At 39.5% G+C, this 25,699-nt stretch overlaps 2 protein-coding genes and 1 pseudogene across 2 annotated transcripts; all 3 read right to left on the bottom strand.

Annotated features, from left to right (window-relative positions):
- Positions 1 to 621: 621 nt before the first annotated feature.
- Positions 622 to 2,615, bottom strand: LOC131308785 (uncharacterized). Its single transcript, XM_058335801.1, has 2 exons — positions 1,977 to 2,615; positions 622 to 1,641 (listed from the first exon to the last, which is right to left on the bottom strand). The coding sequence occupies exons 1-2, from the start codon at positions 2,334 to 2,336 to the stop codon at positions 1,045 to 1,047; spliced, it is 957 nt and encodes a 318-aa protein (XP_058191784.1). The 5' UTR covers positions 2,337 to 2,615; the 3' UTR covers positions 622 to 1,044.
- Positions 2,616 to 8,166: 5,551 nt separating this feature from the next.
- LOC131308788 (potassium channel AKT2/3-like) lies at positions 8,167 to 10,754 on the bottom strand. The gene is made up of 4 exons (XM_058335803.1): positions 10,713 to 10,754; positions 10,327 to 10,565; positions 9,262 to 9,579; positions 8,167 to 8,870 (listed from the first exon to the last, which is right to left on the bottom strand). The coding sequence occupies exons 2-4, from the start codon at positions 10,414 to 10,416 to the stop codon at positions 8,676 to 8,678; spliced, it is 603 nt and encodes a 200-aa protein (XP_058191786.1). The 5' UTR covers positions 10,417 to 10,565; positions 10,713 to 10,754; the 3' UTR covers positions 8,167 to 8,675.
- Positions 10,755 to 18,045: 7,291 nt separating this feature from the next.
- On the bottom strand, positions 18,046 to 23,456 carry LOC131307095 (potassium channel AKT2/3-like; annotated as a pseudogene).
- Positions 23,457 to 25,699: the final 2,243 nt, after the last annotated feature.

A 25,699-nucleotide genomic window follows, 5' to 3' on the forward strand; every position in this document is an offset into this window, starting at 1 on the left:
CCAGGTTTCTATCTCCCTAATTTCCAGCTGAATCAAGAGAAAAATGATAAAAAATTATAACTTCTGTATGTAATGTGGAGAATGTACATGCTTCTGTGTTTTAAGAGTTGCAAATTTCATTAGGTTTTCGTTACCATTCTCATAAACATTTGCATATCAGACATTTAGGTTCCGTTTAGTTAAACGCAAGGATTTGCAACTAGCTCACTAGTAGTCGAGGAGAGAAGCTCAGATTTAGATTTGATAGAAGTTCAGATTTAGATTTGATAGATTACATATGCAGCAATCGACATTGAGTTTGGGAGCTTTGTCGTGATGGATTTGAATCACTAATTGATTCGTGTAAGTCTAAACGCTTGATGTTGAGGATTGTAGATAGCGAAGGTTCCTAAAACTAATTCATCTCTTCTACCTCTAATCTATCTTCAAAACTCTAGTCTGAGACGTCGCGTATAACTAAAACTCTTGTATGTTTGTCGTGATTTGAGTATTAAATTTCGCGTGACGACATCCACATCTATCTAAACAAAGCGCCAGCTTGTTTGCTCCTTCTGATGTTGTGGTTAGAACAAGCAGAATAAATTTCTCTTTCACGTGCACATAAACACAAGAATCTATCCCTTTGGGTAGGAAAATTTTGCTTTCTATTGAAGCTACTCTGTCTATTACATGTATTCTTCTTGTTTCTTCTCTTTAGATAAAGGAGATAATACATAATAATCTTGCTTTTCTTGAAAGGAAAGAATCACATTCTCTTTCCTTCAAAACTAAAGTGCCTCCAAGAGGGAGAAGGAAATCAAAACACATGTTTTTGGAAAAGTAGAGATCAAAAGCCTCAAAACTACCCATATCAGCTCGCAAGTGGACGGTGAGTTTAAGATCTCTGGATTAGTTGAGGTGCACATAAGGTGGCCCGGACGCCTGGTTATCGGGGAAAAAAAAGAGAAAAACCTACCCATATCAACTGTTTTTTTCTTCTTACACTTCACTTTCCTCTCTCTTACTATGGCTGCAAAAAAGTGCGAAAACTCCCTTTTCTCTCTCTCACTTCCTATGTGTGCACATGTCCAAAACCTTTTTCCTCCCTTCTACAATTTCATCAAAGAAGTCATCAAGCTGCACAATGACATTCTCAGCCCCACACTTCAACACTCCAAAGCAAGACTTCCAATTCTCAACCTTTTCTTGGAAATCAAATTCTGTACCATACTCCAGAATTCTCCCCAATTCCTCCTTCAGCTCCTCCATTGAAATTCTTGCTCTTCTGAACTCATAAAGGAGAATTCCCCACTCCCCATTGACCTGATTCGCCTCGGCTGCCACTCTCTGGTGCAGTTTCGCTATCGCCACCATCAAAGCCGATCCAAACACCATGTCCCCTTCATAGCCTTCTTGGCAGAATCTTGTTTCCGGGCAAAAATAGACCAGGCCATTGAATAGGATCATCAAGAGCAATGAACTCACGTTCCTCATCGCATAGAGTACCCCTCGAAAGCCATTGAACGCATTGAACTTGGAATCGATGGATACGTTCTCATCAAACCTTAGCGACAGCGGTTGGATTCTCGTCTCCATTAGGTTTCTGTTTTCCTCCTCCAATCCAACCGCTTCCCTTTGGCAGTTGGTGATCAACCGGATAACCTGCACAAAATAAGGAGGCGTAACTATAAAAAACAAACCCATTGTTGAACGCCAAATAAGGGATGTTAAGCAACGCCTTCGCGTTGTCTAGTTTTTGGTTAGTTGAAATTTGATAATTGAAAAGCAAAGTTCCGGAACTTCTGTCAGTTTTTCTTTGGGTACTTACAAGCTGTAAGCAGAAGCTGCACTGAACACACCCTGGGAAAAAAAGCCATGACTGCTATGTCGATTTTTGAGGTAACGTTTTTTTTTTGAACGGCAAAGAAAGATTTCATTCATCACAAGGACAAAAAAAGGTTAAATCTGTACAGGATTTTCGAGGTGATATTGCTGACCTGGCGGGAAAGTTGTGGTGTCATAGCACTATGTTGCTCGATGGAGGAAGCTATATTGACGCCGGCGGTGTGAAAATTTTCCATGTTTGATATGCCGGTTTTCAGGACATGACAGGCTTCCCAGAGTCGCGAACTCTCATCCATGTACTCATCGAGCCATTTCTCTCCGTTGGGCAGGTGGAGTTTCTGGACTAAAATGGTCAGATGGGAGTGGAAGGACCGGAGCGACGAGAGGACATGCTGGAGGAAATGGACTGACATGAAGTTGTAAGATGGGAAAGAGGAGTCAAGATCATTGAGGCCTTGTGTGAGGAGGGTGAAGAAGCCATTGACAGAGGAGGGAGAGTGGTTCATGATCATGGGAGATAGCAGAAAGGATGGTGTGGTGTTTTGGGGGAAAAAAGGTGATGCAGATTGATGGGTATTTAAAAGAAAGGAGAGAAGTGAAGGGTTCTAAGAGGTGGTCATGTTTGTATATGATGGAAAAAAATAAATTTGGGATTGTTGGTGGAATTATGGGTGTTTCCTATGGAGTGGAAGGGATGATTGGGAATCTTCCATTTCATTGTTTAATGGTCAGAAAAAAGGAAGAGAGAGAGAGAGAAGGGGGAAGAGACAGGAGATATTTCACTCAATTTTTCGAGAATTGATTTTCACGTCCTATTTTTAACTAAATGCACTTCGGTTTTTGTTTTTGTTAAAGTGAAATTACAAGATTACCCGTTTCGTATGGTGTGAAAAAAGAATGTATGAATGATAATTAATTTCCTATGGGTAACGGAAAAAAAAAAGTAGTACATTTGGAAAAAAAGAGAGTGCTAAAATGGTAAAATCAATCAATTCTCATTTTTCAAGAATTGATTTTCAAATCAAGTCCTAAAGTAGGAATATGTTAAAAAGTGGAGTACATGAGAACTTCATGAGTTCTGTTTAAGAGTCTTTTACAGCCTTAAACGAATGATCTTTTTTTTTTTTTTTTTGTTATTTAATGATTAAAGGTGACCCCACGGGCTGGCCGCCCGATAGTAGGCTGGATAGTCATGGCTTAAGGCTTAGAGATTGGCTTCCTCTTAGGATCGCAGGTTCAAAATTCTTAGGGCTTGTTCGTTTAGAGTACTCAAAATTTTTGCGCACGTTCCCAATAAATTTTCTCTATTTATCTTTCTCCACTCAATACAATTTAAAACCTATCTCAAAACTTAAACCAAACAGGGTCTTAGGTGCTATCAGTTGGGGCCAGTCCAAACAGAGCATTTGCTCCGGCTTTAAGTAGAGCCTCCGCTAGTCGACGGTGGGTTCCCGGCTCCAGGATTAGTCATGGTACGTGTAAGTTGACTCAAACGCATGGTTGTGAAAAAAATGATTATGGTTAAATCTTCAAAGTTTTAGCAGCTCTTTATTTCATAATGCTGGATTATGTTTCCTGGGCTGTAAAAGCTTGACTGCTTTGACCGCGATTCTTCTTCGTCTCATTCTTCCATTTTGATTTTGTACCCTTTAGACCGAGTGCTCTTTTGCTTTTTTTCTATTCTTTGCCCATTGTCTGTAAATCTTTTCCCTTGAGACCTTTTTGGGGTACCATTTCCATTCCATGGATATATGAACTCATATAACTACTAAAATATCACTGATATCCCTTGAGGTTTGCTCATATTCCTTGAGGGTTTGCTTTAGTTGACCGACAACGTATGAGAAAGGACTATAAGCCCCTGTGATTTTAATGTTCGTTTCATCGACATCTAACCAACAACTGTTCGACCAACCACGTGATTGAGTAAGCTAAAAGTGTCTTATATTGGCAATTCGCTATTTTTAATAAAATAATAAATAATGAAAAACACTCAATTCTCAATTTTTGTGACCCAAAAATAATAAATTTGGCCTTTCTCTGAGAAAAAATTATTATTTTTGAGCAGTAAAAACTAAATTGTTATTAATAAATTTTACCCTTTTGATCAAAGCTGCTCATTCGATGGATTAAAAAAAGTCACTTTAATTCAAAATAAGAATTGATGGGTTTTTTTCATTTCTTTTTATTATTAGAAATGGTGAATTTTATATAGGAGTATAAGTCACTTTTGACACATTCCTTCAAGTGTTTGAACAGATAGTGTCGAATGAGGATGTCGGTGAAATGCATGTAGATACCATTTGGGGTTCATATATTGTTATTTCTCATGAGTGAGGCCAGGGTATGTGTCTTTAAGGCAAACATCAGGTGGTGTTAGTGAAATTTACCCAATTTTCTTAAGAGAAACCAATCATGAGGTGGGTTATCTTATCTCTATAAATGCATATGCCTCCATGAAAATATTCTAGTTTGTGTGTTCCTATCATAATATTTCTAGGCATTAAAATAGGTTAGACTTTTTTCTTGGTCATGGATTCGAAGTTTTTGAATTTTCATTTAGACCATAAAATATACCCTAGTGATAACCAGATTGGAAATTCTCCCACCATAGTAGGTCCATAAAGCATAGTAAAATGTTTTAATTAGAGGCATAATTAAAGTTGCTAAATTGACTTGTATTGGTGAGGAAGATTAGAGATACTAACAAACATGTTTTCTCTTTTTGGTTGGTGATGCGACAAAATATGTGTGTACGTGACTAATCAGTTTTCCCACTTTTCTTTTCTTTTTTTTTTTTCCTCCCAAAATATTCGAATCGCATCTAGGCAAAGGATAATTAAACTTAATTAACTAAGGTTTTTGATCTGATTATGTGCTGAAAAACGAAGATTATATGCTGAAAGGATAATGAATCTTTTGATTAGAGTGCTCTCTCTCTCTCTCTCTCTCTCTCTCTCACACACACACACACACACACACACACACAAACACCCTAAACCCTAGTTAATTATAAAGTGGGTAACTTCTTGGAATAGATACTAAACCCTAGAGGAAAAATAAAAATAAAAATAAAAATAAAAATAAAAATAAAAAAAAAGAGAAAAGAAAAAGAAAAAACCTATTAAACCTCAAAGGGGTTGTATATATAACACATATTTCTTTTACTCACTAAAGATATTCACTGGTTTTGTCTAGAAAAATCTCAACATACCTATAGCCCCAGTCCTATATTTTGACAAACAACTACCGAATGAGATATTTTTCAAACTCAGTTGAATGAAAACCTACCTTGTTTGTCAAACTCAACTCCATATGATTTCAGAATTGGGGGACAGTATTATGCAGTGGTGTGCACAGCACCGTGCTGCATACATCCGAGCCGTCGGATCGTGCATCCGACGGCTCGGATCTCATCTCGGCAATGAACGGCAATGATTACTTACAGGTTTATGCATGGTTGCAAAAGTTCCACATTGATCAATGCCCAAAAGTTATGTTAGGTTTGGGCCCCACATGATCTTTTGACAGGGATGGAATCCTAGCCTCCACAATTTAAAATAAAGGATCGAATGGCATGCCAAGTGAAGTAATCCTTTGACATCAGATTCAATCTTGAGAGTCACAGAGGGGGGGATCATAAGGAAGGAGAGGGGAAGGAAGGAAGGAAGGAAGGAATTGGGGACTCCCATCACAGTACTTCAGATAGTGCTGCTAGCTGCAAATGGTAATTGGTTGCTTTCAATCATATCATACATCATATCAAATCCAATCAAAGTATGTTCATTAATTAGAAGAATATCCGATTTAATTGGTTCGATTTTATGTCATTTGTACACCAGACAATGTGGTATTTGATGGACAACAAATAAGCCAGATTTCCATCAGCCAACTTGGTGGATGCTACTAGTATGATTCTGTGTCACCAAAAAGATACAGTATATATATAATGATAGCACAAAAGTGGGAGTTTAAATCTCATGTACTTCAAAATAAATCTTCTAAAATTGATTATTCAAGCTCGATCGCGTTCTTGTCTTTCTAAACCTCCCATGAGAGGATATTGCCTATTGCAGCTAAAAGTGAAACGTGGATATCGTCTAGCTAGGAAGAAAAATGAACAGTAGACAACATTGCAATGCAAATAGGGGCAGTTGACGATTGAATCCGATCATCAAAAATTCCTGAAGAAATAAAATTTCTCTCTAGTATTGGTACCTTCAACAAAATTAGTACTACTAGCTAGACAATATAAATCTACTGAGCTTTATCCAAAGTTTACCTGGAATGTGGGTTTGCAAACAGCTCCTAGGCAAATTTACCATTATGAGATGGCAATTCTTAATCTTCATGGCATGGTTGTGGAGTTGAGGTCTAGTGACAATGGTGGTTGTGGTGGAGCGGAAGTGTGGTGGTAGTGGTCTAGGTAGTGAAGTGATGGTTGTGGAGGGGTGATGCATGTTACGGTGGTTGTAATGGGTGATTGATGATCTTTGCAGTGGACTGCTTTCAACCCACTTTTTATAAACAGAATTTTGCTATTTGTGTGGTTGGATTCTACTTTCTTTAAATACTTGAGAAACCCTTTTTGTCGATATATAATAGGACTTGATCCGATTTAAAATGAGCAAGTTGCGATCGTTTTATCGAAATAATTTATTTTTCAACCATTTGAGAGTAAAATGGTCATATCTCTTGATGTACAAAATGTTTTTGACCCGAAAAACTTTAGTTACAAAGTAGATTCAACAAGCTTTTCAACGGTTCGGACAACGTGCAAATTGGAGTTCAGAAGTTTCCGTGGCGAGCCCGCACAATTTGGTGAAATTTCAAGGACGCGCTCAGGGCGCATTGAAGTGCGCCTGAAGAGCATTGTATTGCGTCTGAGGCGCACTGAAAAGTTGCGCAACAGATTTCAAGGACGCGCCCGGGGCGCATTGAAGTGCGCCCGAGGAGCAAGGCATTGAGCCCGAGGCGCACTAAAAAGTTGCGGAACAGGTTTGAAAGACGCGCCCGGGGCGCATTAAAGTGCGCCCGAGAAGCAAGGTACTGCGCCTGAGGTGCACTAAAAAGTTGCGCAACAGGTCAAATTTCGTGGGCTCGCCACGGAAACTCCCGAACTTCGATTTGTGCGTGGTCTGAACCATTGAAAAGCTTGTTGAGACTACTTTGCACGCCAAGTGGTTTGCATCAATTTTTTTTATAAGTTAGAGGACATGACGATTTTACCCTCAACAGGTCGAAAAGCAAATCATTTTTTGAAAAATCCTCTGTTCTGTAACTTCTATTAAGATTTGAACCTTCCCTGAGATGAAGGAAAGTCCCTTCGTAGTCCCTTCATGCTTAGTGATGACTTTCCCCCAAAGCTTCCCAATCCTAGACATGGTTTCAGTGTTCCATCCTTGAATAGGGATCCCTTAACAGTTTCTTCCGAAGAGATGTTGGTAGATTTTACTATTGCGATCGTCTTAAACTATTTTGTGTGTTTGGTTGTGGTGAAAGTGGTGGTGAAGTGAAGGTGGTACTATATAGTACTAAGATGTTGCGTCGAGGATCAAAACCAAACACTCACTCATGAATTGAGAGAAACTTAACTATTATTGGATCACACGCAATAACATTGCAAAAAAACTCTCCAGAGAAGCACCCCTATGAGCTTGACTCCCTCTGGTTATCTCTCACCCTCATCATAAGTCTAGCCTTGGGTGAATCCTGATGATGAAACGGTTTCTAATTATTTAATGAAGCGTGGAGAGCCCTATAAACCTTGTGGACACTCTTACAGAATGAACGAGTACCTGAGAACTTGGGATCTGTGAATCGAATGGAACATAGAATGTGTAAATGCTGCCATGTGCTGGTGTATTCGAAGAAATGAAATTGGAAACATCACTTCAAAAAAAACCGTATTACCTACTAAAGGAAAAGGAGGAAAAAACTGGGTATTCGCGGGCTACTTGCATTGGATTGTTTTCTGGCCTCTCAATGCTGATACAACCAAGATGACAGCCCAGAATGAGAAACATAGACGCATTTTACCGGAATGAATCTTATTTTGATCCATTCAGGGTAAAATGGTCACTTCTTTTGATATGCAAATGATTTTTGATCTAAACTACTTGGGATAGAAAGTAAATTGGACAAGCTTTCTAACGGTTCAAACCATGCACAAATTGGAGTTCGGAAGTGTCTGGTGCAAGTCCGCAAAGTTTGACATGTAATGCAGCATTAATGCGCCTCAGGCGCAATCCTATGCGCCGCAGGCGCATATTGAACTCTGCACAACAAGTCCAACTTTACGAACTTGCCCTGGACACTCCCGAACTTCAATTTGTGCGTGGTTTGAACCGTTAGAAAGCTTATTCAATCTAATTTCCTACCAAGTTGGTTTTGATGAAAAGTATTTTGTACATCAAAATACATGACCATTTTACCCTCAATTGATCGAAAAATAAATTATTCCAGTAAAACGGTCGTATCGCTCTCATATTAAATCGGATTAAGACAAATTATATATTGATAAATAAGGTTTACATTGTATTAAAAGCTGATGGAAACGAACAATTAAAATAATGACGTTTTATTTATGAAAAGTTGGTCGAAGGGAGACCAATTCAAAGATCATTGGAGCGACAAATGCTAAAGTACGTTTTCGGCTTTTCACGCTCATTTACACATTCTAAGTTCCATTCGGTGCACACATCCCTAGTTCTAGGGTACTCATTTATTCTGTAAGAGTCTCCACAAGGTCCAAACGGTCGTATCGCTTTCTGTGAAGCCTTTTCAATTAACATAGAGATGCATAGGAAACAAAGAAAGAGATTTTCATTGCATAATATATATTTGGAAAGTCATACCAGTGGGGTTCTTCCTCTGCAGTCTCCAATGTCAGGATCCAACCCTGCCTTAAGAAGCTCATCAAGGAAGGCGGCATTGCCAGTATCGGCGACAGTGAGCAAGTTGACAGACATGTTCGGGTCATCATCTTCTTCCCCACCCTCAAGCCATATATCTCCAATTTTCAGAACCTTGAGCTTTTTGTGATGCTGTCAACAGGGTTATTCAATATAACCAACAATGTAAATCTTGAAAGGATTACAGTTGCTCGTTTGGAAGTAAAGGAAACTTTAACAGGCATGTAGATTTATTGCCTAGCTTCGTCTTGCAACTTGGAAAAACTCTTCAGATTATTACAAGAATAGTGCGCGGGGCATTCATTCTAGCAATTTAAGCAGAATGATGTGACAAATTTGCGTCTTTATCATTTCTAAACAAAAAGCATAGGAAGATGAACTATTATTCAAATTTGCAATATTGATTCATTATGTGTTTCTTATACCATAACAAATTCCATATTTTGGAACTCCATTTTTTTGTTCCACCATACGATCTTAATAGACAAAATGGGAACTTTGCATCTTAGTATCAATACCCAACCTGAAGGAAGTTCTTGAACATGGTGACATTGACGTCTTGTTTGATCTGCATTGCTTCAATCAGGGCACTGGTTTTGAGCCTGTGTAGCTGTGAGAGCATCTTGGTTCGGTAAGTAAAGCTCTGAGGCCTGCAACAAAGTGCACCTACTTCTCCAAATATTTCCCCTGACTGCAAGCTCCCAACCACTCTCTTTTTCTCCATCTCACAGCTGATCATTTCCACCTCTCCGGATGCTATTATGTAAATATCCTCCGGGGCATCGTTGTGCATTATCACATCCTCTCTAGGCGGTACGTACTCTGCCTTCATATCTGCAACCTGATAAATTATGACGGTTAGATATAAATTAGTATTCATCATGGCATATAACACACCTTGAGGGTTTGCAAGAGTTTACTGAAACTTAAACATGTTGAAGGGAACTCTTGCAAGCTCTAACATGAGAAAAAAAAAACTGCAGCCTTCTGGACACAAAACTGGCCGGAAAAACAATCGGGTAGCATTCAAAGATTGTTGAGACTTGCACCAGTGTAATCATGCTATGATGCCTGGATTTTGGTCCGATTTAGTTTACCTATGAGGTTTCCGTTTCTTTCTTTGACACATTATGGAAAATGAAACTCTTACACAGTTACAGCATACAAAGTTCATACAAAATGCTGCGTGCTTATTTAGCAATTGTAAAATACAATGACAAAGGCCTTGAGATTTCCGTTGTATGGATTCACGTCATTATCGATGAAGTTTTGTACATTAGTATCGTTTTGTTCATAGCATTACCCTTCCACAGTTATAATATTAGGCAAGTTTGTCCATACGCGAAGTTTACAAAGTATTTTGTGCATGTATGGGCTAAATAATGTTTCATCTGTGACGGACTAAATACAACGCAAAATTCAACTTAAAAGCCAAAATTCAAGCTGAAACTGGCTGATACGTTTGGCTTTGTTTCGGAATCCCTAAAATGGGCCAACCCCGGAGGCCAATCCAAGCTGAGCATGTCAATGGACTCGAATTTCAGCTTGAAAAATATTGGTCACTAAGATAAGTTTTTTTTCCCCATACCAGGAGTAGGAGAATCTCCTTTGAGACACCCTTGAATAGATAGACCTTCTCACCGTCGGGAAAAACAAGTGCTGCCGGATGCCTTTGCATATGGTTTTCGGAAGCTGCTCAATCAGTTCCTGCTGGTTCAAGCTCTCAGCCTTGAACCTCGAGCACATATAAGCCAGTATCTGTTTGTTCAACCTTGGAGGCAGTCTATTCCGGGACACGAAGTTTGATGCAGCTTCAATGCTACTTCTCTGCATTAACATCGCACCAACTATTTTCATCACCATTCTTGTGCTAAAGCGCATTTTTCTGGTAAAGCAGGTGCGAAAATAAAATAAATGACGTTGCTCCCAAATACAAGAACAAAGACAAAAAAAGAAACAAAGAGCTGGGCTTACGAATTCCATGGTACGGCGAGTGCCTTCAACGACCAAATTAGTTGTTGGGACTTTGGTGTGTATTTGTAAAACATTGTGTTTGCTTCTTGTCCCACATTGCCTAGTTACATAACTTCAAAGGCCCAAGGCAATTTGGAGAATTGATTTTGAAACCAATTAACTGGGTGCGCATCACGGATCCGGGATTTGAGCCCTCACGCAACTACTATAGTTAAGCCCATGTTTTGCTAAAATTCTGAAATATTTTTGGTTGCACAATTTTCAGTCCCGTTCGAAGGGGGAGTGCAAATCCGGGATTTGAGCCCTCGCGCACGTACTATAGTTAAGCCCACATTTTGCTAAAATCCTGAAACGTTTTTGGTTACAGAATTTTCAGTCAATCAAATCTTTTTCCAAATGGAAAGTTTTTGCTGATTAAGAAAACGTGATTGATTTAAATCATGTGCATGATTAACGGGATTTATTTTTCCTTCCAAAACCGAGGCCACAGCGTGCTCCTCCTGAACCTATAAATTCAAGCATTTCAGAATTGGTTTTAATACAGAAAAAAATCATCTCTCTTCCTCCACAAAAAAATGCTTTCTGTTGAGTTCGAGCAGTAGGTAGAATTGCGTTTTGTTTTCGGTTTTTTCTTCTGTGAAGAGAAGGCTGAGCACAGGTGGTGGATTCTAGGCTGTTTTATCCTGGGGACGGCGTGGTACTCAGAGAACTGCTTGCACAATCTGGGCAGAGCCGCAAAACGTCTTAAAGAGAGCGACCTAGTCCACGACTCAACCCAGACGTTGCTCTTCGATTGGTAATCTGTTTTCGATTACAGATTCTTGAGGTAACCCGTTCCTTATTTACAGCAATTATTCCAACAATTTTAAGACGTTCAATCTGCCATAGATTCTGAAAACAAGATCTCTGTTACCACCATTGAAATCAACAAACATTTTCGCTTTGAGGGGCTGCATTTTAAACATTGGAAGCAAAAGATGTTTTTCTTTCTGACTACTCAAAAACTTGCTGGTTGTTGTGATTCTGTGAAACCTCCTGCTGCTAATCCTTCTACTGCTAATCCTCCTACTGCTGAAAACACTAAGGAGATATCAAAATGGACCAATGATGATTTTTTGTGCAAGAACTTCATTTTGAATGCTTTGACTGATGATCTTTATGATTATTATTCCAATTTTGACACTGCTAAAGAACTTTGGGATGCCCTCCAGAAAAAGTATGATAAGGAAGAGGCTGGGACTAAAAAATATGCTGTTAGTCGTTGTTTGAAGTTTTCTATGGTTGATGAAAAATCCGTGGTTTCCCAGGCACACAATTTACATAAAATTGCACATGAAATACTTTCTGAGGGCATGGCTTTTTGTGAACAATTTTAGGTTGCTGTTCTTATTAATAAACTGCCTCCTAGTTGGAAAGACTTTAAAAAGGATCTCCGTCACAAGTCGAAAGATTTTTCTATGGAAATCTTGATTGTTTGGCTCCGTATTGAGGAGGAGGCTCGGAAACAGGATCAGAAGGATGAGGTTCTCTTTGTTGCAAACAAAAAGAACCACAGTTTGGCTATGCTCAAGCCGAAAGGAGGAATCGTGAAGCCAAATCAGAACAAGAACCGGAACGGAAAATTGAATCAGAACAAGAAGTTACCCCCTTATGGAGGCCAGGCTCGAAACACCGACTCTGTCCAATTTGTGTGTTACAATTGTAACAAGCCTGGCCATATGGCAAGAAATTGCAAGAACCCCAAGCGTCGCGCTCCACAGGCGAACCTGGTGGATGAAGAACCACTAGTGGCTATGATATCAGAGGTTAATCTGATAAGTGGTTCAGAAGTGTGGTGGATAGACACTAGCGCCTCTCGCCATGTCTGCTGTGATCCCTCCTTGTTCAAAAAGTATTCTGAGGCTGATGATCAAAAAGTGTTGTTGGGAGACTCCCACACCACTAAGGTTCTTGGTACTGGTGACGTTGATCTCAAGTTCACTTCTGGAAGGACTGTCACTTTGAAGGAAGTCCTGCACACTCCAAAATGAGGAAGAATCTTGTATCTGGCTACCTTCTCAATAAGGCCAGATTTACCCAGACTATAGGAGTAGATCAGTATACTCTTACTAAAAATGGCATGTTTGTTGGAAAGGGTTATGCATCTGATGGCATGTTTAAGCGTACTATTGATATGAATAAAATTGCATCTTCTTCTTATATTGTTTGTTCTGTTAATATGTAGCATGCTAGGCTTTGTCATGTTAACAAGAAACTGATTAAGAATATGAGCAACTTAGGTTTTATTCCTAATATCTCCTTAAATGATTTTGAAAAATGTGAATCATGTAGCAAGGCTTAGATCACAAAGAAGCCTCATAAATCAACTTTTAAGGAGACTGAATTGTTAGATTTGATCCATTCTGACATGTGTGAATTAGATGGAGTTCTCACTAGAAATGGACATCGATACTTTCTAATTTTATTCTCTTCGTAAACTGACTCGAAGACCAATGAATAGGAGCAAATAACTCTTCGTAAGCTGCCTTAAACACCAACGAATAAGAGCAAATACCCGCGAAAAGATGCATTTAATTCCTAAATGACAACTCAAGTTAAGACCTATTTCATCAATGATAAGAGTAACCCGGTAACGTAACCACTTAATACATTCTACTTTCTTTAAATACTTGAGAAACCCTTTTTGTTGATATATAATAGAACTTGATCCGATTTAAAATGAGCAAGTTGCGGTCGTTTTATTGAAATAATTTTTTTTTCAACCCTCTGAGAGTAAAATGGTCATATCTCTTGATGTACAAATTGTTTTTACCCCCCCCAACCCCCCAAAAAAAAAAAAAAAAGGTTATAAAGTAGATTCAACAAGCTTTTTAACGGTTCAAACCACACACAAATCGGAGTTCGGGAGTTTCCGTGGCGAGCCCACAAAATTTGGTGAAATTTCAAGGATGCGCTCGGGGCGCATTGAAGTGCGCCCGAGGAGCATTGTTCGGCAACACGTTTCAAGGACGCGCCCGGGGCGCATTGAAGTGCGCCCGAGGAGCAAGGCATTGCGCCTGAGGCGCACTAAATAGTTGCGCAACAGGTTTGAAGGACACGCTGGGGGCGCATTTAAGTGCACCCGTGGAGCAAGGTTGGGCGCACTAAAAAGTTGCGCAGCAGGTCAAACTTCGTGTGCTTGCCATGGAAACTCCCAAACTCCGATTTGCTCGTGGTCCGAATCGTTGAAAAGCTTGTTGAGCCTACTTTGCACCCCAAGTGGTTTGCATCATTTTTTTTTATAAGTTAGAGGACATGACGATTTTACCCTCAACAGGTCAAAAAAACAAATCATTTTTTGAAAAATCCTCTAACCACTCATGTAAAATTGAACAAAACCTATTTTATATCAAGAAAGAGACTATTGAAAGTAATACAATACAATATTGTGGAATAAAACTAAAAAAATATTAAAGTTTCATTTAAGTTTAAATTCCTCCAACCACTCAAGAATCAAGATGCATGAAGGTTCTGCGCTAACCTACTCCACCATTCACCAATATCATAGTTAGGCAAAGTAAATTTCCTTCCTTGCATAGATAGATCCACCACTTTCATCTCGTTTTTGAAAATAATTGAAGTCCTTCATACCCTTGTCCCTTCTGCAACAACCCTGCCTCTCCATTTTTTTTGAAGTCAATGAAATCCCGTCAAGCAGAAATTTTCGGATGCAAATAGGGTATTGTGCACGTGGTACCCAGAAGTGCGTCCGAGCCGTCCAAATGTGTTTTAGACGGTTGTATACAACCTCTAAACCTTAGGATGAGGCCAAACCAGTCAATTTGCGATCTCAATTACCTTGGGAATCCTCTCTTCATCCAAACTCCTGTAGGCATCCACAGTTCTGCTAATCACGTCTGTCATCACCATCATAACATGAACCCAGTTTTTGGCTTGTGCCCCATGTTGAGTTAGCTTCTTTAACTTGTCAATCTCATTGACCCTGCTGGGCCAGGTACAGAAGAAGCGACATGAGAATTATAGGCCAAAACCTCCATTCGACTCGAACCCGACTCCACGGAATATGGTCTGGTTAATGACATCCATCTGTTCTGTTAAGATTTGAACCTTCTCTGAGATGAAGGAAAGTCCCTTCATAGAAGCTAAACCATACTTTTTTGTTGCAAGGTCGTATTGGGCTGCTATTTACGTACATTGGAGAACCAAATATTCATCCAGCTTAGCTTACCACGACCGAAATGTTGTTTCCATTTCACAAATGGATGAGAAGTTAAGACCACTCTCTTGCCACCCATTGACCTCACTTGGATGTCAGGACCTTTCTCAATTCTCATGTAAAATTGCCTCCCTCCCTTACTATTTTCAGTGAATTCAATGATTTCAATTCTGCTACAAAACTCCTCCAAAGCCACCTAGCTGAGCCAAGCTCTCTATCATTGATGGTTCAAGAGGTGTTGGCCAAGTTGCCTTTGATAGCTTCTGCAAATGAATCTCCTTCTCCTTATTCATCTTAATTTGTTGCTAATTGTTGCTAATAGGTCTCCATGCCCATGTTCCTTTTGTTCAACTCCTCAGTAACCACCTTTTTTTGATTGCTTTCCAGTCCATTTTCACTCATCCCGGGAACTTCCAAGAGAATTTTACGAGCTTTTCATGAATTTTATGAGCTCTTATACTAACTTCATTCAAATCATTTATAATTGTTTGGCATGATCTCTTAATCCAAACCTTACAAAACCAAACTTAGAGTTTTTCCTAGATAATCTCTTCGCTGGAATTGCCACCTCCACATAAACAAGCATCTCTACTGAAAATTTGTTCCATCCATTCCTCATCCATGCCGTCACAAAGATTGTCCATAAAGACTGCGATCCTCTTGCTAGCCATAGTTCCTTGTGATCTTGAACATCTCCTCCTACCTGTTACAAGCTCCCAGTCATCCATCTCTTTTAACTTCTAAACTTACTAGATATTCTAGTTGAGTAATATTTAGGGAAGCTTAGGATTTTGTAATGCCTGGGGATCCAATCCACTGCTTCAGCTAGAATCTTGATGATGAAACGATTTTTGATTATTTAATGAAGTGCGAAGAGCCCTATGAACCTTGTGGACACTCTTAAAAATTGAACGAGTTCCCTAGAACTAGGGATGTGTGCATTGAATGGAACTTAGAATGTGTAAATGGGTGCCAAAACGTACTTTAGTCTTTGTCGATCCGATGATCTTTGAATCGGTCTCCCTTCGACCAACTTTTCATAAATAGAACTTCATTATTTTAATTGTTCATTTTCATCATCTTTTATTATAGTTAAAACCTTATCTATCATTTTATAATTTGTCTTAATCCGATTTAAAATGAGAGCTATACGAGCGTTTTACTTGAATAATTTTTTTTCACCAATGGAGGGTAAAATGGTCATGTATTTTGATGTAAAAAATACTTTTCATCGAAACCAACTTGGTAGGAAAGTAGATTGAACAAGCTTTCTAACGGTTCAAACCACGCGCAAATTGGAGTTCGGGAGTGTCCGGGGCAAGTTCGCAAAGTTGGGCTTGTTGTGCAGAGCGTTCGGAGCGCATTTAAATGCGCCTGGGCTTATAGGATTGCGCCTGAGGCGCATTAATGATGCCTAATATGTCAAATTTTTTAGACTTGCCCCAGACACTCCCGAACTCCAATTTGCGCGTGGTTTGAACAGTTAGAAAACTTGTCAAATTTATTTTCTAGCACAAGTAGTTTGGATAAAAAATCATTTGTACATCAAAGGAAGTGAACATTTTACTCTCGATGGGTTAAAATAAGATTCATTCCGGTAAAAAACGTGTATGTTTCTCATTTTAAATTGGATCAAGACCCATTATATATCAAGAAATAGTGTTTTTAAAGTACTAAAGATGGTGGAATTCAACCATAAAAATATGTGCATTTCGTTCACTAAAACTGGGTAGAAACAAGACAACTACAAAAAACATTGAAGCCACTAAGGCTAAAATAGGTTCTACGTTTCATTTGGTAATAATCAAATTCCTAATTCTAAGGTATTTCTTCATTGCATAATTGGTTCACAATGTTCATAGAGTAGCCACACTTCATCAAAGCTTAGAAAAAAACCGTTTCATCATCGACATTTGTCCAAACCGGGGCTTAAATATTTTCAAATTCAAATTTGGGTGTCTAAAACTATCAACACAATGAAAATTGAGAATATTTACAAACGAGAACACTAAAAAGGATTGACAGTATCTTCTACATTTCAATCTACTGCCACCACATTACAACTACGATCTTTAGTGTCGCCACAACTCCTCCAAAGCCACCCTAACCCAAGCTCTCTATCATTGATAGCTGTTAGGCATTCTCTCTTAATCCAAACCTTGCAAAACAAAACTTACTCAACATACCTACCGAAAATTTGTTCCATCCATTCCTTGTCCATGCCTTCACAGAGATTGTCCATAAAGACTGCAATCCTCTTGCTAGCCATATTCCTTGTGATCTTGAACATCTACTCCTACCTGTTACAAGCTCCCAGCCATCCATCTCTTTTAACTTCTAAACTTACAAGAGATTCTAGTTGAGTAATACTTAGGGAAGCTCTGGATTTTGCAATGCCTGGGGATCCAATCCAGGTCATCCAGAGAGCTGCTTCAGCTAGATTTAACCTCTAATCGACTCCAGAAGCCGGCCCTCAATCTGATTTTGGAAGTTCATTTGGCCCCGTTCAGTTGCCAGGAAAGTACAAGAAAGGATGGGAAAATCAACTTTCCCATGATTTTTGTAGTGTTCAGTTGGCAGGAAAGTAGTAGGAAACATGTTTTTAAGTTTTCCTGCAGGAATTACTTTCCTGCAAAAGTGATCCTGCAAAAAACACAGGATTTTGCGTCGCGGGAAAAGGAAAATGAGTGAACACTCACAAAATTTTCCCGAAAGTTTCTTTTTCCTGACAAATGAACAACTAAACCTTAATTATTCTTGCAAAATTCTTTTGTCCAATGAACACTCATAGGAAAATAATTTTTTTTTTCTTTTACTTCACCTCACTTCACTTTTTCTGGGAACCACTTCTAGGAAGGGTGGTTTTAAGATCAACTGTGATGCATCCTTAAGACTGATTTTTTTCAGGATTGGAAGGGTAAACTTATTGACGGCTTTGCGCAGAAATCCACGCCTCTCCAATCTTGCGTTCTGAAGCTATGGCTATACTTCATGCTTGCGTTCTATCTAAGGTTGAACCACTCCTTGCATTGCTGTGAAAAATAGACATATAAGTGAAGGGCAAAATAGGGAAAAGGACAATAAAGGGACACTCGACATAGATTGTTGTTTTCCCACATAACAAGAAATTAGCATAAGAAACATTCGAATAATTCATTTCTGATGTTAGATTTATGGTCACAATCATTAAGTATATATGTATATAAATTCCAAACTCGGGGACCCTGTAGTGTAGAGGTGCACTTCAGGGTGTAGTGCGTAATCCGAGCCGTCCATGTCCACAATCAACGATGGGCCATATTAGCAACTTACAGATATATAGGAGACACTAATACTCCCCTGCCATTGAGGCTAGTGTATATAAGTAGTGTATAGTAATTAGTCATACATAGGGTTGCTTGAGAATCATAGTAAGTTCTTTGTCTAGATGATCTCTGATTACATTAGAGAATTTGAGTCTTCTACTATGTAAAGCTTGTCATTATCTCTGATCACTTCAGTGGAGTCAATTTCTGCTCCTTGTTCATCGAAAACCAATGCATTTCTTGCATCAAATCCAAACTTTTCACCTGCCAGAGAACAGTAGAAACAATTGCGCCATTAGAAATGAAGAGTTTGACCTGAAATACAGAGTGACCTTCTTAAGTACTAAGATGGTTCAATTCAATCTGTAAAAATGATTAAGTCAAAGAAATTAAGGCATGATTAGTTCTTGTTGCCTAATTAAGCATGATGGTGGACTTATTTACCGTTGGTTTTTTCATGCTTGTTTAGGTCCTTTTGTCTTATTGTTGGCTTGCTCCCGTGGGAGTGTGACAATTTTACAGTGGAAGTCTGAGAATATTACATTGGAACAGTGGAAGTGTGATAATATGATAGTGGATGTGCGTGAGTATTATGGGACAAAATGGCCAAATGTCTTTACACGGAAGCGATGTTCATTTGGACCTAATCTGCAGGTGGTCTTCTTAGTATTGGACTTGGACGTAAGCCTGAACTGACATTGTTCCCTCCATTAACTAAGGTCTCAAATTATGGAGCTTCAACTAGGGAGCGGATAACATGATTTTAAATTCAACCACTTGGTAGAGGCGAAGGGTGGACAAACTATACCGTAACACTGAAAGATGTTCAGAATCCAGTGCGGCAGCACATCATTCATTACTTTGAAGTGCCGGTCCTATCTATAATGATTGTAGTGCTGCCGGCACAACATTCTGATTACTTTTCTAAAATGTTTAGTAGTGGCGAACAAACTACAAGAAGAGAGGGGTATTGGAAAATTCAATGTACCTGCAATGCTTTTGAGCTCCACAAGTGAATTTGGCAACCTAATGAGCCTCCCAGCTTCAGTGGAACAACTATCCCTTCTCACCACAGGGTGTCCTCGATATATCCTGACTCTTGGAGAAGACATCCCCTTTAACCTTCCCAAATTGTTCATTTCTTCTCCTTCTTCCCCCCTCGAAATCACTCCCTTTGGCAATGCATCGGGCAAGGTTACCCGGTACCCCACCTCCCTTTTCTGCAGCATTTCATTCAAATTAGCCCAAGGAAGATCGGATGGATCTGTTTCACCCACATCTGCGCCATTCATCACAAGGAGCTTCACCATGTCTTGGTGGTTTTCTGCCATGGCGATTCGGAGGGCTGTTTTGCCGTGGCGGTCCCTTGAGTCTACATGCAATCCGTGTTTTAATAGCTCCTTCATCACCATTATACTGTTTCTCTTTGAAGCCGTGCATAAGAGGTCACCGGCTGTGAGGGTCAGATATGGCAGCCCAGTGGTAAAGTATCCGGAAAATTGAATGGTGCTTTGCTGATATTGCATCCCATAGTGCAGTGTTTCCATCAATATCTGCCATAACAAGTTGCATGATAATTCGAATTAAATTTTACCCGAAAGAAATGAAAAAGAAAAAGTCCTAATGAATTGGATAGAAAGTTTGTGAAAGAGAAATCAATACAGTTCAAGTGCTTTTGATGCCGCAATGTGCTGGTGTATACAAAGAAATGAAATTGGAAACATCACTACAAAAAACAACAGTATTACCAACTAAAGGAAAAGGAGGAAAAAACTGGGTATTCGCGGGCTAGCTACTTGCATTAGATTGTTTTTTGGCCTCTCAATGCTGATATAACCAAGATAACAGGCCGGAATGAGAAACATACACGTATTTTACTGGAATGAATCTTGTTTTGATCCATTGAGGGTAAAATGGTCACTTCATTTGATATACAAATGATTTTTGATCTAAACTACTTGGGATAGAAAGCAAATTGGACAAGCTTTCTAACGGCTCAAACCATGGGCAAATTGGAGTTCGGAAGTGTCCGGTGCAAGTCCGCAAAGTTTGACATGTTATGTTGCATTAATACGCCTCAGGCGCATTCTTATGCGCCCAGGCGCATTTCAATGCGCCCTAGGCGCATCCTGAACTCTACACAACAAGTCCAACTTTGCGAACTTGCTTCGGACACTCCCGAAGTCCAATTTGCGCGTGGTTTGAACCGTTAGAAAGTTTGTTCAATCTACTTTCCTACCAAGTTGGTATTAATGAAAAGTATTTTGTACATCAAAATACATGACCATTTTACCCTCAATTGATCGAAAAATAAATTATTCCAGTAAAACGGTCGTATCGCTCTCATATTAAATCGGATTAAGACAAATTATATATTGATAAATAAGGTTTACATTGTATTAAAAGCTGATGGAAACGAACAATTAAAATAATGAAGTTTTATTTATGAAAAGTTGGTCGAAGGGAGACCAATTCAAAGATCATCGGAGCGACAAATGCTAAAGTACATTTTCTCTTTTCGTGCTCATTTACACATTCTAAGTTCCATTTGGTGCACACATCCCTAGTTCTAGGGTACTCATTTTTCTGTAAGAGTCTCCACAAGGTCCAAACCATCGTATCGCTTTCTGTGAAGTCTTTTCAATTAACATAGAGATGCATAGGAAACAAAGAAAGAGATTTTCATTGCATAATATATGGAAAGTCATACCAGTGGGGTTCTTCCTCTGGAGTCTCCAATGTCAGGATCCAACCCTGCCTTAAGAAGCTCATCAAGGAAGGCGGCATTGCCAGTATCGGCGACAGTGAGCAAGTTGACAGACATGTTTGGGTCATCATCTTCTTCCCCACCCTCAAGCCATATATCTCCAATTTTCAGATCCGTGAGCTTTTTGTGATGCTGTCAACAGGGTTATTCTTTGTGATGCTGTCAACAGGGTTATTCAATACAACCAACAATGCAAATCTCGAAAGAATTACAGTTGCCCGTTTGGAAGTAAAGGAAACTTTAACAGGCATGTAGAGTTATTGCCTAGCTTCGTCAACTTGCAACTTGGAAAAACTCTTCAGATTATTACAAGAATAGTGCGCGGGGCATTCATTCTAGCAATTTAAGCAGAATGACATGACAAATTTGCGTCTTTATCATTTCTAACCAAAAGCATACGAAGATGAACTATTATTCAAATTTGCAATGTTGATTCATTATGTGTTTCTTATACCATAACATATTCCATATTTTGGAACTCCATTTTTTTGTTCCACCATACGATCTTAATAGACAAAATGGGAACTTTGCATCTTAGTATCAATACCCAACCTGAAGGAAGTTCTTGAACATGGTGACATTGTCGTCTTGTTTGATCCGCATCGCTTCCATCAGGGCATTTGTTTTGAGCCTGGGTAGCTGTGAGAGGGTCTTGGTTCGGTAAGTAAAGCTCTGAGGCCTGCAACAAAGTGCACCTACTTCTCCAAATATTTCCCCTGACTGCAAGCTCCCAACCACTCTCTCTTTCTCCATCTCGCAGCTGATCATTTCCACCTCTCCGGATGCTATTATGTAAACATCCTCCGGGGCATTGTTGTGCATTTTCACATCCTCTCTAGGTGGTACGTACTCTGCCTTCATATCAGCAATCTGATAAATTATGATGGTTAGATATAAATTAGTATTCATCATGGCATATAACACACCTAGAGGGTTCGCAAGAGTTTTACTGAAACTTAAACACGTTGAAGGGAACTCTTTCAAGCTCTAACATGAGAAAAAAAGAACTGCAGCCTTCTGGACACAAAACTGGCCGGAAAAACAATCGGGTAGCATTCAAAGAGTGTTGAGATTTGCACCAGTGTAATCATGCTATGATGCCTGGATTTGGGTCCGATTTGGTTTACCTATGAGGTTTCCGTTTCTTTCTTTGACACATTATGGAAAATGAAACTCTTACACAGTTACAGCATACAAAGTTCATGCAAAATGTTGTGCGCTTATTTATGTAAAACACAATGACAAAGGCCTTGAGATTTCCGTTGTATGGAGTCGCATCATTATCGATGAAGTTTTGTACGTTAGAATCGTTTTGTTCATAACATTACCCTTCCACAGTTATGATATTAGGCAAGTTTGTCCATACCCAAAATTTACAAAGTATTTCGTGCATGTATGGGCTAAATAATATTTCATCTGTGATGGACTAAACACAACACAAAATGCAACTTAAAAGCCAAAATTCAAGCTGAAACTGGCTGATACGTTTGGCTTTGTTTCGGAATCCCTAAAATGGGCCAACCCCGGTGGCCAATCCAAGCTGAACATGTCGATGGACTCGAATTTCAGCTTGAAAAATATTGGTCAGTAAGATAAGTTTTTTTTCCCCATACCAGGAGTAGGAGAATCTTCTTTGAGGCACCCTTGAATAGATAGACCTTCTCCACCGTCGGGAAAAACAAGTGCTCCTTCAACCTTGGGGGCAGTCTGTTCAGGGACACGAAGTTTGATGCAGCTTCAATGCTACTTCTCTGCATTAACACCACACCAACTATTTTCATCACAAATTCTTATGCTAAACCGCATTTTTCTGGTAAAGCAGGCGCGAAAATATTGCTCCCAAATACAAGAACAAAGACAAAAAAAAAAAAAGAAGAAACAAAGAGCTGGGCTTACGAATTCCTTGGCACGACGAGTGCCTTCAACGACCAAATTAGTCATGTTGCCAATCAAGTAAGCAGTGAGGCCGAGGTTGAAGAGCATGTAAAAGATGATGAAGATCATCTCGGTGGTGTTGACGGCGTGCATGTCGCCATAGCTGACCGTGGTCATGGTGGAGTGGTTATGGACCAGTAGAAGGCGGAGATGTAGCGGACCCTGGGGCAGGTTTCCCTGAAGTTCGGGATCACTGACCCAATCCAAGTCCGACCGCCATGGGGGTATTTGTCTGCCAGTAAGTAGTAGATGCAACCATCACAGTGCACTAGGAACTCTGTCACCTACAAAAAACAACAATACCCACAGCCACAATGGCAAATTTCTAATTTTATCCTCTTTGTAAACTGACTCGAAGACCAACGAATAAGAGCAAATACCTCTTCGTAAACTGACTCGAACACCAATGAATAAGATCAAATACCCGCAAAAAGACGCATTTAACTCCTAAGTGACAACTCAAGTTAAGACCTATTTTATCAATGATAAGAGTAACCCGGTAACGTAACCACATAATACATTCATTTGTAAACAGTGTTTGTGCAGATGTGTGTTAGAGCCGATTCTTATTTGATATGAATAGTAAAGCTTAAATCAAAGCCACATTTATACGTAGGGCGTTCATCGAAGTCTGCTAACAAAACTTGAATAAAAACAGTGGAACGATAAGGCTCTGTTTGGTAAAGTAGCCAATTTTTTTGTTTTTCGTTTATGAAAAACAATGTTAGAGATTTTCAAAATAAAAGAGTCGTTGTTTTTGATTTTGTAAATTTCCTTTGTTTTCTTAGAATGCTTGTTTTCCTCTTTGTGAGCTTTGTCCCACATTGGTAAGCTGAGAGATGTTGGAGCGGTATATATTAGGAAACATTCCTAATGTAAGTAACTAATGATCTAGTGTGGTGCAGCTCTTTGGTGCTTCGCGGTACACACTGACACACGCGCGCCCGCGCGCGGCGTGGGCTGTGGTGCATTGTGGCGCTTTAGCCACTTTGCACGTCAGCGCTAGGCGCCATCAGCACACTAGTTCGGTGTGACTGATCGATCTAGACCGTAGGATCTGATCCAACGGTTAGATTAGATCGGGTGCATACCCATTCTCAATGGGTGCGTAATATACACATCTCTCTCTATTTTGCACGTCAGCGCTAGGCGCCATCAGCACACTAGTTCGGTGTGACTGATCGATCTAGACCGTAGGATCTGATCCAACGGTTAGATTAGATCGGGTGCATACCCATTCTCAATGGGTGCGTAATATACACATCTCTCTCTATACTTCCAAGCATTCATTCTGCATTCTTTTCTGCAGCAAAACAGAATGCAATGGTTGTCGGTTCTCATTTTTCGTTCAGCAGGTATTCTGTCCGTTTCGTTAGTGCAAACGCAAACGGAAAGAACTTCAAGTTCGGGCTTCGATTTATCTTAAAGGCAGGTTTGTTGTAACCCTTTGCATACCGATATTGGTGGGGGCAAATACTGTCTTTAGATTGTTGGAAAAATTGGCTGTTGCAAATTCTGTACTGTTAGTGAAACCTCCACAAATGCTGAAATACACTTCAAGTCACGACTATGTCGCTTTCTGGAAAGAGGCTATCCAAGATGAGATGGACTCTATCATGGGTAATAATACATGGGTTCTGGCGGATTTACCACCTGGTTCTCAGCTAATTGCTTGTAAATGGATTTTCAAGAAGAAAATGAAAATTGATGGAACTATTGATAAGTTCAAGGCCAGACTTGTAGTCAAAGGCTTTACCCAGAAAGAAGGTATTGATTACTTTGATACCTATGCCCCGGTTGCTAGAATCTCAACAATTAGAGTTTTAATTGCTCTTGCTTCTATATACAAGTTTGAGATACACCAAATGGATGTCAAGACTGCATTCCTTAATGGTGAGTTAGATGAAAAAATTTATATGAAGCAACCAGAGGGGTTTGTTGTGCAAGGTTATGAGCACAAAGTTTGCAAGCTTATAAAGTCTCTTTACGGACTTAAGCAAGCGCCTAAGCAATGGCATGAGAAGTTTGACAAAGTGGTTGTGTCAAATGGTTTTACAATACACCAATCTGACAAGTGCGTGTATAGTAAATTTAATGGCAAACGAGAAGTCATTATCTGTTTGTACGTAGATGATATGCTCATTTTTGGTACAGACCAAGAGAGCATTCAGAGTACAAAAGATTTTCTTTCTGCTAATTTTAGTATGAAAGATATGGGTATTGCTGATGTAATATTGGGTATAAGAATTAAAAGAAGTGGTGGTCACTTGATTCTATCCTAGGAACATTACATTGAGAAGATTTTAAAGAAGTTTAATTACTTTGAAAGTAAACCGGTGTCTACTCCGTATGACTCTCAATCACCATTGGATCTTAATGAGGGGAGAGCTGTGTCACAATTAGAGTATTCTAAAGTGATTGGCAGCTTGATGTATGCCATGACAAGTACAAGACCGGACATTGCATATGCAGTGGGGAGACTTAATAGGTATACTAATAATCCTGGGCATGTGCATTGGCATGCAGTATATAGAGTACTGCGGTACCTCAAAGGGACTATAGATTATGGAGTAGTCTATAGTGGATATCCTTCGGTTCTAGAAGGATACACTGATGCTAGTTGGATTACTGAGCGGAATGATCACTCGTCAACGAGTGGTTGGGTGTTTACACTTGGTGGAGGGTCAATCTCCTGGGGATCTAAGAAGCAAACGCTGATAACAGACTCGACCATGGCAGCCGAGTTTGTAGCATTAGTTTCTGG

This window comes from Rhododendron vialii, chromosome 11a, assembly GCF_030253575.1.
Source record: "Rhododendron vialii isolate Sample 1 chromosome 11a, ASM3025357v1".
Lineage (NCBI taxonomy): Eukaryota > Viridiplantae > Streptophyta > Magnoliopsida > Ericales > Ericaceae > Rhododendron > Rhododendron vialii.

Excerpts from the sequence above, each read along its gene's own strand:
- LOC131308785 (XM_058335801.1), bottom strand. The coding sequence starts at position 2,336 with ATGATCATGAACCACTCTCCCTCCTCTGTCAATGGCTTCTTCACCCTC. Across the intron at positions 1,642-1,976 it reads CACCACAACTTTCCCGCCAG|GTTATCCGGTTGATCACCAA; the intron begins GTCAGCAATATC and ends TATTTTGTGCAG.
- LOC131308788 (XM_058335803.1), bottom strand. The coding sequence starts at position 10,416 with ATGCAAAGGCATCCGGCAGCACTTGTTTTTCCCGACGGTGAGAAGGTC. Across the intron at positions 9,580-10,326 it reads AGGAGATTCTCCTACTCCTG|GTTGCAGATATGAAGGCAGA; the intron begins GTATGGGGAAAA and ends ATAATTTATCAG. Across the intron at positions 8,871-9,261 it reads TGTTCAAGAACTTCCTTCAG|CATCACAAAAAGCTCAAGGT; the intron begins GTTGGGTATTGA and ends CCCTGTTGACAG.